Source organism: Ornithorhynchus anatinus, chromosome 1, assembly GCF_004115215.2.
Source record: "Ornithorhynchus anatinus isolate Pmale09 chromosome 1, mOrnAna1.pri.v4, whole genome shotgun sequence".
NCBI lineage: Eukaryota > Metazoa > Chordata > Mammalia > Monotremata > Ornithorhynchidae > Ornithorhynchus > Ornithorhynchus anatinus.
In genome coordinates, this window is record NC_041728.1 from 128,415,617 (window position 1) to 128,430,655 (window position 15,039).

Below are 15,039 nucleotides of genomic sequence, written 5' to 3' on the forward strand. Positions count from 1 at the left end.
ACCTCGCTTCTCTCCTTCTACAGCCCATCCCGCACACTCCGCTCCTCTGCCGCCGCTAACCTCCTCACTGGGCCTCATTCTAACCTGTCCCGCTGCCAACTCCTGGCCCACATCCTGCCTCTGGCCTGGAATGCCCTCTTTCAAATCCGCCAGATAATTACTCTCCCCAACTTCAAAGCCTTATGGAAGGCACATCCCCTCCGAGAGGCCTTCCCAGCCTACGTCCCTCTTTTCCTCATCTTCCACTTCCTTCTGCATTTCCCTGACTTGCTCCCTTTGCTCTCCCCACCCCAAACCCCAGCCCCACAAACACTTACCTCTCTATCTATAATTTTATTTATTGTATCGATACCTCTTTATTTGTGATGTCTGTCTCCCCCACTCTAGAATGTGAGCTTGTTGTAGACAGTGATTGCCAGTTTATTGTTGTATTGTACATTCCCAAGTGCTTAGTACAGTGCTCTGCACACACAGTAAGCACTCAATAAATACGATTGAATGAATGAAGGAATCCTCCTCCTTCTCCTTGTCCTCCTCCCCCTCATCTTCATTCTCATCCTTCTCTTCTTCTTCCTCATCCTTGTCCTCATCCTCATCATCTTCATCCTCCTTGTCCTCATTCAGTCAATTGTATTTATTGAGTGCTTACTTTGTACAGAGCACCTCCTCCTCTTCATCCTGATCCTTGTCTGTATTCTTGTCCTCATCTTTATCCTCCCGCTCCTCCTTCTTTTCCTCCTCTTCCTCATCCTTGTCCTCGTCCTCCTCATCCTTCTCGTTTTCCTTGTCCTCATCCTCCTCTTCCTCCTCCTTTCCCTCCTCCCAGACCAGGCTCCGCTCTGCTCCTCGCTTCAGCACCATCACCACCTTACTGTAGCCGGTGCTCTCACAACCCCTGACCGGCTTCCTTTTTAAACAGTAGCCACAGCTGCAGTTGGCCAGTGGCTATAAAGCAGAGCATCTCCCTCACTTAAAGCAATGGTGGAAGCGGTAGCCATGGTTGAAGGGTCACGTTGGAAAAACACCATCTAAGCCAGTGAACCAGTTTCCTCACGGCCCAAACCTGTTCAAAGGACCACCTTTTGAGGAACTCTTACTTAATGGATGAAGCACTGGGTTGAACAGTGGGGCTTCGGCTCTCCGCCTCGGTTCACTGGATCACCAATCAGTCAAAAGATCGATGATATTTATTGAGGGATTACTAGTGCAGAACACTGAACTAAGTCCTTGGGAAAGTACAATAAAATAGAGATGGTAGACACATTCCACTTCCCACAACACCAAGCTTGTTAGAGAGCACTGTGTTAAACACTCAGTTTGGACCTGGTTGTTTTAGATATGCAGCCTGCAGTATTCTGAGGGAAAGGAGGTTCTCCCCAGCCTTATTCTCCCCTTTGAGGAGTCCTATGCCCTTCTCATTACCTGAGGATGTGGGGTGATCCTGAGTTAAGGAAGATAGGTCAAATACTTTGAACCGCTTGGTAGGAAAGGATTCTGGAAATATTAGAAGAACAGCCCTCTCTGTGGTGCGCAGCTCAGGTAACGAACCTGGCAAGAACCAAAGTTGTAATGCGTCTACCAACTCTGTTGAAATCTACTCTCCCAAGTGCTGAGTAGAGTACACTGCACACAGTGAGCTCTCTCAGTACATACGATCGATTGAGAGCTGGAAGAATAAAAAGAGAGAGATGCCTTCCAAGAGCTTGCCAGGTTAGGATTTGATTGACTCAGAGGGCTGGGGAAGAGATTGAGAGACCCTATTCAGTGTTATCTAAGGTTTTTTCTGCAGGATCTGTGAATTCCCATGTGTAGGGTTTCTTCATTTTCGCTGCAGCTGGTTGTCCGGGGGAAGACGGGCCCCTTCGCTGTCATCGAAATAACTTGCCGCTGTGTCTCTTCTGCCCACAGCTCTTTGGAGACGTCTGCTACAACTGCAGTCACGTGATCGAGGGAGACGGTAAGAAGTGTTCTGGGCTCATTTGGGATTTTTCTCTCACGGCTGTGATGAGTGCAGCTGTGGAGCCCTCTGAGTGGGAGACGGTTCTCTCCGCACATCTGGCCTCGCGGCATTCAGGCTGAGGTCACGGCAACGGGCGGGGGTTGAATTCCTCTGTTTGTGTGTTTTGCAGTGGTGTCAGCTCTCAACAAGGCCTGGTGTGTGAACTGCTTCTCCTGTTCCACCTGCAATATCAAGCTCACCCTGAAGTAAGTAGACAGCGGCTTCCCAAGAGAAGCCCTTCTCCCTTGGGGAGGGTACACATCGAGCACAAGGATGGTGTCTTTCGCACTCGCCGCCGCTTGTTCCCGCTCCCGTCAGCTTCCCGTAGGAGCCTTGGATCGCATTTCATTGACCGTATGCTCCTCGAGGGCAGGGCCTGGGCTGCGTCTTTTCAAACCCGTATGGTCCCCGGTGGTGGTGATTCCAGTAGGAGTTCAGTGCATCAGATCATGTCACAGGTTCCAACTCTTCGCCCCTGTGCAGTTTTACGGCTCCCAGGAGACATGAGTCATTTTTAAAACTCCGGCCATTGACTTGCAACTCATTTTAAGGTCAGCTTCTGGCTCCAGCGGAGGAGGCCAGGGATCATGTTTATTAACTCTGTGGTACTCTCCATGCCTTGCTGTCATAAGCTCGGTGAGTATTACGATTGGTGGCTAGAGCACCTAAGTACCCAACAGCAGGCAGGAGCCAAATGTCTGGCAGTGTCGACGGTGGTTGAATCAGTGCAGGCGGAGGGAGACACACGGAGATGACCAGAGACAGACAGAGACAAGAGTCAGAGAGAGAAAGAAATGATCGGAGACCCCAGAAGATAGAAGGAGATGGAAAAACACGAGAGAGAGAGAGAGAGAGAGAGACTGAGACAGGAAGAGACAAGGGAGACTGAGTCAGGGAGATTCACGTATTTGGATCCCTACCCGCTTAAGCACTTGCTATTCACCCAAACTCCAGCTCCTACAGAGTACTTAGTGTACATGCTTGGGAGTCAGAGGTCATGGGTTCTAATCCCGGCTCTGCCACTTGTCAGATGTGTGACTGTGGGCAAGTCACTTCACTTCTCTGTGCCTCAGTTCCCTCATCTGTAAAATGGGGATTAACAGTGAGCCTCATGTGAGACAACCTGATTACCCTGTATCTACCCCAACACTTAGAACAGTGCTCTGCACATAGTAAGCACTTGACAAATACCAACATCATTATTATTATTATTATAATCCCGGCTCCTCCACTTGTCTGCTGTGTGACTCTGGGGAAGTATTTCACTTCTCTGTGCCTCAGTTACCTCCTCTGTAAAATGGGGAGTGAGACTGTGAGCCCCACATGGAACAGGGACGGTGTCCAACTCGATTTGCTTGTATCCACCCCGGTGTTTAGTACAGTGGCTGGCATATAGTTAGTGTTTAACAAATGCCATCATTAAATCTGTAAGAAACAGCATGTCCTAGTGGAGAGAGCATGGGCCTGGGAGTAAGGAGGACCTGGGTTCTAATCCCAGCTCTGCCAACTGCTTGCTGAGTGACCTTGGTCAAGTCACTTCACTTCTCTGTGCCTCAGTTTCAACAGTAAAATGAGGATGCGGGTTCTCTGTCTTATTTAGACTGTCATCCCCATGAGGGGGATTGTATCCGATCTGATTAATTTATACCTACCCCAGCACTTAATAGCCCCCGATTAGACTGTAAGCCCGTCAGCGGGCAGGGATTGTCTCTATCTGTTGCTGAATTGTACATTCCAAGCGCTTAGTACAGTGTTCTGCACATAGTAAGCACTCAATACTATTGAATACTATTGAATGAATGAATGTCACAGAGTAAGCACTTAACAAATACCATTAAAAAGAAAAAAAAAGTCCTCCCCACCCCGTGTCATTGCCTCTAGGGACTACATTTTTGGGGGATTCCCATAGAGAAGTGTCAAGAGAACCTCAGACTCCAGGAAAGCAGTGAGAGCAGGGGGAATTCTGTTCCGTAGTACATTCTGGGATGCTTGGCCAACTGCCAGCCTGACTCAGGGCAACAGGAGACAGAAAGTATGGGAATTTAGCCTCATGGGGTAAAATCTCTGGTGTCTGAGAGCTCTCAGCCCTTACCAATATCTGAGTTAATTTCATCTAAAGCTATTTCCAGCTCCTCAGCTGGAGGTGGAGCAGCCTAGGCAATTGCTACTCTAGGGGATTTGGTCTTCCTCCATGTGGGATTTTGTTGGGGTTGATCTGAAGTGAGTCAGAAAATGCTCATTAGTCTGCTGCACTTAGCCCCTCCTCGGATTCTGGGCAGTTCCACGCAGCCACAGTTACTCACGAGCCCTCGGGCAGCTCTCCCTCCACGTGGCCACAATTACCCAGCCTCTGAGGTCTGAATGACTGTTTAATTGAAGAAAAGAGTGGAATTTTACCAGTCTGTCCCCGAAATCCCCCTCCATCTTGGCACTGGGTTACCATAGGAGTCCCTAACACAGGACCTATGAAGAGACTGGGCCTTGGGGAGATTCCATCAAACCCTTCTCAGATGCCTTTCGAAAGGTCTGCCCCTAAAAGGGGAATTATTTCAGGAAATACGTGGTTCCTCAAGGTTCAGTTCTGGGTCCCATTCTAACCTCCATCTACACCCACTCCCTTGGAGAATTTATTTGCTCCCTTCTGCACTTCTGTGCAGATGATTCCAAAATCTACTTCTCTAGACCTGATCTGTCTCCCAGTCTCGCATTTCCTCCTACCTTCAATACATTTCTACTTGGATTACCTGCTGTCACCTCATACTTGACATGTCCCAAACAGAAATCTGTATCTTCCCACACATACCCTGTCTTCCCCCTGATTGTCCTGTCACTGTAGACAGCACTAATGTCTTTTCTGTCTCACAAGCCCATTACCTTGCCATTATCTTTGACTCCTCTCTCTCATTCAATTCACATCTTCAATCTACCCCTAAATCCTGTCGGTTCAACCTTCACAACATTGCTAAAATCCATACTTTGCTCTCCATCCAAACTAATACCATGTTAATCCAAGCACTTATCCTATCCCGCCTTCATTATTGTATTGTCCTCCTTGCTGACCTCCCTGTCTTCTGTCTCTCCCCACTCCAGTCCATGCTTCACTCTGCTGCCTGGACCATTTTTCTACAAAATTGCTCAGTCTATGTTTCCCCACTCCTCGAGAACCTCCAGTCGTTGCCTATCCACCTCTGCGTCAAACAAAAACTCCTCACCTTTGGCTTTAAAGCACTCTATCACCTTGCCCCCTCCTACCTCACCTTGCTGCTCTCCTACTATATCCCTGCCCTCATATTTTGCTCCTCTAATGCCAGCCTACTCACTGTGCCTTGATCTTGTCTTTCTCGCCACCAACCTCTCGCCCACGTCCTGCTTCCGGCCTGGAACGCCCTCCCTTTTCATATCTGACAGACAGTGACTCTCCCTCGCTTCAAAGCCTTGTTGAGGGTCCATCTCCTCCAAGAGGCCATCCCTGAATAAGCCTTCATTTCCTTTCCTCCCACTCCTGTTTGCATTTCCCTGATTTGCTGCCTTTATTCACCGCCCCCTCAGTTCCACAGCACTTATGTGCATACCCATAATTTATTTTTATTAATGTCTGCCTCCCCTTCTAGACAGTAAGCTCACTATGGGCAGGGAATGTGTCCAATATATTGCCTGCCCTGTATGGTGTTCTGTACATAGGTACTCAGTAAATATGATTGAGCATTAGTGGTACAGATTTAGGATGACATAATTAGGAATTTTCCTACAAAATGTTTCCGATAGGATCTTCTTGGAGGTTTTCTTGCGTAGGTTGGAAGGTGCAGAAATTGGCAGTTTTCCTAACATTACCAGGTGCTTTCTGGGGATGAGGAGAAGCCTCTGCCCGAGGAGTGGAAATTCAGCTTTTTCAAAGTTGTTTTGTCAGCTAAAAAAATGAACTGTTTAGTGGCAGATAGTAGGAGCAGATTTTAAATGAGTAGCCCTGCATTACTGGATTCTGAATAAGCACAAAACAAAGTCTGGATTCTGAATTATGGGAAATAAGAGTACCTCTCAGTTCTTATTGGCTTCTCTAGGAGGAGCGGTAAGAATGACCTTGGGCCTTAGCTACTGGGAAAATTAACTAGATGGCACTGAAGGTGCAAGTCACATATCAGCACCCACCTGACTAAAAAGGCCAATGTGGGACCCATAATCCTGACCTATTATCTACTCCAGAAGGCTTCCCCTCGTTGTGTTGTCATGTTTGATATTTATGGCACCCAGTGCCATTTTTGCTTTTGCCTCCTTATCTCCTGCTGCTTCCCTCCTCCTTTTTTTGCTGAAGAAGAGCCACTCCTTTCTTGAGGCAGTGCACCACACCGGTCTATCCTCGGACAGGGACTTTCAGATTGCAGCTGGATGCAGCGTGGTTTGAGGCTTTGCATTTTTATGCCCTTTAAATGTTCCTTCTGTCCTTGCTTTTGATTCCCCAGTTTCTGCTTGTCATTTAGCAGTTGTTTGGATCTCCTGCTGTCGTTTGTTCGCCTCGTGTGCCCTGCCTAATGAAGCTGGGTTGACGTGGACATACCTTCAGTGCTAGGAGCCCGGCTACATTCTGCAACTTGGTTGTTTGTGATGCTGCACAAAGTGCATGCTCGACATGTACCACTGATTGATTGATTGATCCTACCTCTTTAGCTAGTCATTAGTCAGCGAGCCGAGTATTTATTGGGTACCCTCAGGGTAAATAGCACTTTTTATGGGAGCATGGGAGTTCATGTTAAAAGAGACTCAGTCTCCACCTTCAATCGCAATAATTGTGACATTCGTTAAGTGCTTTTTTATGGTATTTGTTAAGGGCTTACTATGTGCCAGGCACTGTACTAAGTGTGGGGTAGATACAAGATAATCACGTTGGACACAGTCCCTGTCCCTTATGGGGCTCTTCTGTCTCCATCCCCATTTTACAGATGAGGTAACTGAGGCACAGAGAAGTTAAATGACTCGCCCAAGGTCAGGCAGCAGGCAACTGACAGAGCCGGGATTAAAACCCAGGTCCTTCTGACCCCAGTGCTCGTTTCTCTAGGCCATACTGCTCCTCAAGTATTCTCTAGGCCATACTGCTCCTACCATAATGGTAGGCACTGGGGTACAGTTAGGATAATCAGGTCAGACAGTCCTTGTCTCAACTGGGGCTTACAGTCTAAGAGGGAGCTAGAACAGGTATTTAATCCCCCTTCTATAGATGAGCACACAGGCACAAAAAAGTTAAGTGACATGCCCAAGTCGATGAGTGGCAGAACTGAAAAAGTGATAGGGGCAAAAAGCCACCCAAAGGATCACTATAGATATGTCCCAATAAATCGAATAATGTTAAGAGTATATAGGGGAAGAGCGGCTAGAACACTGTGCAGCTGACAACTTGGAGAACTGGTGAGGTCAGTCAAGGAGAGCTTCCAGGCAGACACAGTGAATGCTTGACAATGTGAGGGAAGGTGCCCAGCGATAAAACTACAAAAAATCAAAAAGACCCGTGTGACATCTCTGGAAAGTAACTGAAAGAGAAGATTGCCAAAAATAGCCTTAGAAGGGAAAACTGCCCGTTGGATTATAATGACGCTGTTCAGTAGCGACGCTGCCAGAACGGCGGGTCTAACGGTCTGCCATTTCTCCAAAAGGAACAAGTTTGTGGAGTTTGACATGAAGCCAGTGTGCAAGAAATGCTATGAGAGATTTCCACTGGAGCTGAAGAAACGCCTGAAGAAGCTGTCTGAGCTGGCTTCCAGGAAAGCTCATCCCAAGTCTGTGGACTTAAACTCTGCCTGAACCAAACAACACTGTCCTCCTCACTGCGCCTTCATCTTCTCCTCACAGCCTGCAGCTCCTGGGAGTAGAGGTATCTGTCGAAATCGGCTAAAATGAATCAAACATAAATAGTGCCTCCTCCAGCTATGCTTACCTTGGTTCCCCGCCCCCCCTGCCGCTGCAAATGGCCTTTAATTAGGGAGCCACAAAAGCCACTTGAGCAAGATGGGCAACTGGCAGCTCACTTTGGCAATGGGCACAGGTGTTAGCCTAGTGGTTAAGCCATTTGCCATTCCTTTCCAAATCCCTCCCTATCCCTGCGTATGTGGAATGAGCTTCGGTGCAGCTTGGAAACTGCTCTTGGCGGGCAAGATGACCGGAGAGGTTGTCTTCCCTCTTCTAACTCTGAAATTTTCGGGGGACTTCAGTGGGAAGCCAAGTCCCTCATTCCAGCCATTTATTTGGACACCTGAGATGGCTGCAGAACCCCATCCTACATATATCTTGATGGTACTGCTGTTGCCTCCTGGTTTTGGGGATTGCCCGGGGGCTTGAAAAGCGGCCCAGCTTCTTGATGGGTGAATGTCCTCTTCACTGTCCTGAGCATTGGAGGACCGAGACTCGGCAGAGGAGCTGGGGAAGCCCCCGCCGGCCTGCCCTCTCTAATCGAGGACATTCACTAGCTCGGGAAAAGGTAGCTATCTCACCGTTACCCTGGCCGTTCTTTGGACTTTGGTCGGAAAATGCCAACTGAGATTGAATTATCCTCACTGGCCTGGTTTGTCTAGAGCAGGTGTCCTTTTGGAGATCATTTCTCATTTGGAGTAAAATCTGGCTGGGGCCTGAGGACCAATCTAACAACAATCTTGGATTGTGCCAGGGACACCCTGTCTACAGCCCCTAAGTTCTGCCATCAAGGCTACCCCAAGAGCGTGACAGCAGCCGATTGACAGTTAGTATTTCAGGTTCTTCCACCACCTCCCGCATCTCCTCACCCTTGGTCAGCTGAGTGGCCCAGGCTGCCTCCAGGGAGTCCCAGCTATTAGGCTGGAGGGCTCTTGGCCTAATCGTGGAAGCAGATGGTCTAGTGGAAAGAGCATGGGTCTGGGAGGCAGGATGCCTGGATTCTGATCCCGGCTCGGCCCCGATCTGCTGTTTGCCCTTGGGGAAAGTCAGTTAATTTCTCTGTGTCTCAGTTTCCTCATCTCCCTACCTCTCAGGGATGGTGCGAGGCCAAAATAGCTCAGTAATGGAAAAGCGCTTTGGCAAAATAAAAGCACCGTTTCAAGTCTAGATATTATTTTTATTAGGAGACACACATTTATGAGCACAACTGTATTGCAATCTTGCATGGAAGATTGAAATGTGAGAGGCTGGATTTATGAGCACGTCTCTTAATTGGCCCAAGCAATATTTGTTCGACTGAGTTATATGAGTAACTGGCAAAGCATCCGCTGGGCTCAGTTGGGGAGTCTTCACATTCAGCTCTGAGGTGAGGAAGAAACCCACTTCAGAATTGTTCAGGCCATTCAAGGATCAGCTTGACCCCTTCTCTCTCACCTGTGCTAATGAGACTGCTCCTGAAAACTAAAGCTACCGTTGTCATCTAGATAGTGGAGTTGAAACTTGACTGTCTCTGTTTCTTCCTGTCAAAATGCTCCCTGGCTCCTAGGTGAGGAACCTTTGCTCATCTGGTGGAATGCTCAGCTCTCTCCCTCCCTCAGGGTGCAATCCTAATGCTCACTTTCTCTCAATTTCTCCCAATCCCAATCTCCCAGCTGTCTTTGGTCAGCGAACGAGCCGACAATCTCTTTCAGTTAACACTTCTGGATGTGGTGGTATCACTCCAGCCCATCGTAAACACCATCAAAGAAAGGATTAATCATTTAGGCCACGCTGTAATCACATATTTTGGTGGCCTGAATCTAAATCCGCCGCTAATCTTGTTCTCTTGCTGATTGTAAATGCTTCCATCTGGGTTGGATAGAGGAATGACCCTGTAAGAGTCACCTGCCTTCCGGTGTTCTCCAGGGCCCTGAAGAGGAGGAGAAGACAGGTCGACGTCCAATTAGATCCCATAGCAGCTGATACTCCTTAGGCGGTGTTCCAATTCCTTGATCCAAGTTGCTAGATGTCTTATTCTCTAGGAGAACAGTTATTACCCTGGGCCCCCTTAGAGTTTTGGCCAAACCACCCAGAGTGATTTGGGTGATAGTTGAAAGAATCCTCCCTTGCAGAGTTCTGGATAAATCGGAATACATAGCCATTTGAGTTTAAAAGGCCTCAAGAGGCAGAGAAGAGACATCTCAAAACAAAAGCAGGTTGGTCACTTTCCCAAAGGAGAGCAGGCTAATTTCTTCTGAGATGAGTTCTTGCCCTCCTAAAGTGAGGGGTCAGTCAGCCAATCATATTTATTGAGCGCTTCCTGTATGCCAAACACTGTACTAAGGGCTTGGGCGAGTAGAGGGCAACAACAAACGGACGCACTCCCTGCCCACAATGGGCTTACGGCCTAGAGGAGCTTACAGTCTGCAGACGATGTTGAGGGGGGAGGATGAGGGGGCAAGAAGATCTCCAGGAATAGCAATGGGCACTCTCCACTGTTCCTGTGAGGAAATGAATGACCCATTACCGTTTTGATTCGGCAGCGACGCGTTTCAATGGCAGTGGTCACTCTAGCCCGCATAAGATCCACATTCCGATGCACCCTATCCAGATGGGCAGCCAGACACAGTTTGGTCATTTCCATGGCCAGCTCCAGCTAATTTAGAATACCTTTTTTTTAATACCAAAATCTGCTGTCACGCAACCAACTTTTATAGTTTTAAAGTCTATATTTTATATACATAATATATATATATATATATTATATATTATAAAGCACCAATACTCACTGACTACACTTGAAAATGGCAGTGCTTCAGAAACCTGAAATATATATGTGTGTGTGTCTCATTACCCAAAGGGAACACTAGATGCTTTTTTAACCTAATTTCAAGCCAAATATGAGCAGATATCAGTTTGGATTACACTCTGCGTCTTTCCCCCTCTAAAGAAGAAGACTTCTGTACGGCCTTCTGTTGCTCAGTCGCGTATCCGTCTGCCACATCTTTCTATTGGGCAAAGCTGGCACTGGGGTTTAGCGTGGAAATGGATGTTTTCAACCAAGAAGCAGTTTGGGCGGTTTTCACTGATGTGTTTCGTACAGGAAAATCATAGGCCCCTTAGAATCACCATCACAGGGAGAGGGTCAAGATGATTTCTTAGGTTCAGTCTGAACCGAGCCTGCCGTGAATAGTGGGTCTGTTAATTTTGGCTTGTGGCCTGGAACTGTCCAAGTCGGAGGCTATTGGAACCAATGTGCTCCTGCTTTATGCACCAGTATTACCCATTTAACAGTGCACTTAAAATTAACTGTGGCCAATTATAATTGCTCATCACAATAAAAGTGTATAAGAATGAAAATTGTTCCGTGTGATCTCTCTCTCTCTCTCTCTCTCTAATCTGTCCTTTTTACTCCAAGATGATACTGTCCACTGATGGTAAAATTCACCCATGGATGCTTGTGTGATTGAATAAGTCATTGTGGGACATAATAGCCCTGACCCCATCGTGAACCTACAGGGATGGTCCTTTCTTTGGGTGTTGTGTCTGCTCTCACCTCTTTTTCTCATGATCCTTTGAAAGCATTTGCTCAAGAGCTACTCTTTCTTGATTGCACTGTACCATGTTGGTCTATATGTGGCAAGTGCCTCCCGTTGTTCAGGGAGATTCAGCATTGGCTGAGATCTGTTTTGTTTTCTCTTTCAAAAGGTTTCCTCTAATTTTGGTTTCCCAATTTCAGCTCACCCTCCAGCAAGCAATTGTTTGGATAGCCTGCTGTCATCGATTCTCCTCCCATCCACCCACCAAGTTATATTGAGGTGAATAATAGATGGGATATACTTTTTTGCCTTATTCCTTGACAGCTGGAATCGTACAAGCTGTTTATACGGTGATTATGTGAGCATAGAGAGTATGTGCTGTGTGGAAAAAATTGAATAAGTACTGAAAGTCATCGTGAGTCAGAGGTTCATGTAATCAGCAGACTATAAATGTCAACATAATTCACATTATTCAAATGTTTATTTAAAAATTGGAAACAACATATTTTGGCTTCAGGGATTTGTTTGCTACAAGAAAAGTTTCTTCAGATATTTCATCTAAGAGGTTTGACATGAATTAAATTCAACACTGAGTCATCTAATTCAGTAATTAACATCTCAGTGCTGGAGATCAAGACATCCATTACTGGCACCGAAAGTACTCTGGGAGCTTTGGCTCTCATCTCTCCCGGGCTCAGATCATTTGGAAAGTTTGGTGCATGTTAACTACTTCTAGACTTGGCAAGTTTTTGTTTTAAAGAAGGTAGACTTTTCCTGGTGTTTATTTCAGCAAACTGGATCAAGAAAGTGGGCCGCGCCATGAAAGCCCGCAGCCTTTCTGGTTCCTCTCGAGGGATTCAGTGTAAATTTGAAATATGCACCCACCCACCCCGTGATTGGCCTGCCTGCCTTCTAGCCCTGAGGAGGAGTTTGGGTAGACGGTCTAGTGATAGAAAAAGAAAAAGCTTTGGGTAAAGAAACCACAGGCTGGGCAAACTTCCACCCAAATGGTCCCCAGATAAACAAGATGCCTGGGTGGATCAATGAGAAAGAGAAGCAGTGAGATTAAATAATCCAGGTGCTTGGATTTGAAGAATCCTAGACACCAGGAAGAAGGGAAGGAAGGGATCCAGTCAGCGCCTACTGGATTTTCAGACCCCAGCCCGAGGACCTGCAGATCCAAATCTGTGGCTGAGACATTCTGCAGGCTGAGGGAAATGAAAGTAGACGACATCAGGTTTTGTGCTTTTTTTCTTTTTCTGCAAGGTTTTTCTTCTCTCTTAGTGGTGGTTCACCTGCTGGCTTGCTGTCTGGATTTTTCCCCAGTGCTTCAGGCCATCTTGCTGTGAAGGCATTAACTGGCTGGCTTGACTTCCATGGGGAAATGAAGTAAAACACTTTACTTTTTGTGAGCACAGAAAGGGAATAACAACTTCTCCGGTCTGTTTTCCACACTGGGTTCAGTTCTAGAAGTTAGAGGATTCACACTGTCTTGACCCTGAAATTGGGGTTTTGAAAACCTTGCCCAAGGGGAATCCGTAGCAAACAGAGGCGGATGGCCCGGGGACGGAGGCTCATTTTTGTTTCCCGTGAAGACCGCAGCCTGTGCTCCCACAGGCAAGCCAGAAGAGTTAGCAAAGGACCGCTGGAAACCTGAAATAGCTGTTTGGCACGCTGGGGAATGGAGGTGAGTTCCTCGATCAAGGACTCTGTTCGGCCTTAGAGAGGAGTATGGGAATGTTTCTGCTTATTCACTGCATTCATCAGGAGTTGAACGTATGATGTCAGTAGGTCATCCATTTTGTAACCCTGAAAGTGGAAAAAAACCAAATACAGCAGAATCAATGTGGGCAAACAAGAACAATGGCCTCTGTCTCCTCCAAAGGCCTCTGGGAGCTGGGGAGAGTCCATGACAGATAGTACATTTATTTGTACCCCAACAGAATTTTCCCTCCAACCTCAGCTTTGCGAGTCTTTCAGATGACCACAGAATGGCATCCCATGAAACAGGGAAGGAGGCATGATTGGGTCCAGGCTGGTACTCGTTCCTGGTTTCGACAGAAACTCCAGGGTGCACGGTGAGGTTGGTCTTATGCCTGGTGCTAATGGGGCTGAGGGAGATTGGGACAGGAGTAGGGGTCTTCCAGGTGAGACTGCTCTGCTTCTTGATAATCTGGGGGTTAATAATAATAATAATGTTGGTAGTCGTTAAGCGCTTACTTTGTGCTGAGCACTATTGGAGCAGCGTGGCTCAGTGGAAAGAGCCCGGGCTTCGGAGTCAGAGGTCATGAGTTCAAATCCCGGCTCTGCCACTTGTCAGCTGTGTGACTGTGGGCAAGTCACTTTACTTCTCTGTACCTCAGTTCCCTTATCTGGAAAATGGGGATGAAGACTGGGAGCCTCATGTGGGACAACCTGATTACCCTGTATCTACCTCAGCGCTTAGAACAGTTCTCTGCACCTAGTAAGCGCTTAACAAATACCAACATTATTATTATTATTATCCTAAGCGCTGGGGTAGATACAAGGGAATCAGGTTGTCCCCCAAGGGCACACAGTTTTCATCCCCATTTTACAGATGAGGTACCTGAGGCACCGAGAAGTTGAGTGACTTGCCCAAAGTCACACAGCTGACAGGTGGCAGAGTCAGGATTAGAATCCGTGACCTCTGACTCTTAAGCCTGTGCTCTTTCTACTGAGCCACGCTGCTTCTCTACTTCAAACAGGACCTTGTATCTTAGGATGTTGTTCTTAGGATATGAATAATAATTCCCCACATCTCTGCTTACCTCATCATAGGATTATTTTACCATCGACTAGAGTGGCCTTTTAGTTATCCATTCTTTCTTCGCCCTGGCCTCAGTTTGTGTAATAGGAACCCACACCTAACCTAAAAGCAATTTTAGGCAATAGCTCAACCACGTTCTCCCCAGAGATGCAAATAGACTCATTTGAGTTTCACCTCCTCTCCTTAGGAGAATGATGGTATTTGTTAAGCACTTACTATGTGCCAGGCACTGTTCTAAGTGCTGGGGTGGATACAAGTAAATGAAGATGGACATAATCCTCCCTCTCCTTTCCCCTCCCCTCAGCACTGTGCTTATTTGTATATATTTTTATTACCCTATGTATTTTGTTAATGAGGTGTACATCCCCTTCATTCTATTTATTGTGATTAAGTTGTCTTGTTTTTGGTCCATCTGTCTCCCCCGATTAGACTCTAAGCCCGTCAATGGGCAGGGATTGTCTCTATCTGTTGCCGAATTGTCCATTCCAAGTGCTTAGTACAGTGCTCTGCACATAGTAAGTGCTCAGTAAATACTATCGAATGAATAATCCCTGTCCTGTCAGAGAAGCAGCGTGGCTCAGTGGAAAGAGCCCGGGCTTGGGAGCCAGAGGTCATGGGTTTGAATCCCGGTTCTGCCCCCTGTCAGCGGTGTGACTGTGGGCAAGTCACTTTACTTCTTTGTGCCTCAGTTCCCTCATCTGGAAAATGGGGATGAAGACTGGGAGCCTCACGTGGGACAACCTGATTACCCTGTATCTACCCCAGCGCTTAGAACAGTGCTCTGCACATAGTAAGAGCTTAACAGATACCAACATTACATTATGTGGGACTCACAGTCT

General features: G+C 47.1%; 2 protein-coding genes across 6 annotated transcripts in view; one reads left to right on the forward strand and one right to left on the reverse strand.

Annotated features, from left to right (window-relative positions):
* Positions 1-11,233, forward strand: part of LIMS2 (LIM zinc finger domain containing 2) — an 81,721-nt gene extending 70,488 nt beyond the window's left edge. For all 5 annotated transcript variants that reach the window (XM_029060311.2, XM_029060322.2, XM_007670304.3 and 2 more), the window contains exons 8-10: positions 1,909-1,957; positions 2,130-2,205; positions 7,642-11,233. In XM_029060311.2, coding sequence (XP_028916144.1) covers positions 1,909-1,957; positions 2,130-2,205; positions 7,642-7,789 — 273 coding nt within the window. In that variant the 3' untranslated portion in view covers positions 7,790-11,233. The remainder of the gene's footprint in view (positions 1-1,908; positions 1,958-2,129; positions 2,206-7,641) is intronic.
* A 632-nt stretch (positions 11,234-11,865) lies between these two features.
* MYO7B (myosin VIIB) overlaps positions 11,866-15,039 on the reverse strand; it is a 143,368-nt gene continuing 140,194 nt past the window's right edge. Inside the window, exon 48 of the mRNA XM_029074169.1 lies at positions 11,866-13,221. Coding sequence (XP_028930002.1) covers positions 13,132-13,221 — 90 coding nt within the window. The 3' untranslated portion in view covers positions 11,866-13,131. The remainder of the gene's footprint in view (positions 13,222-15,039) is intronic.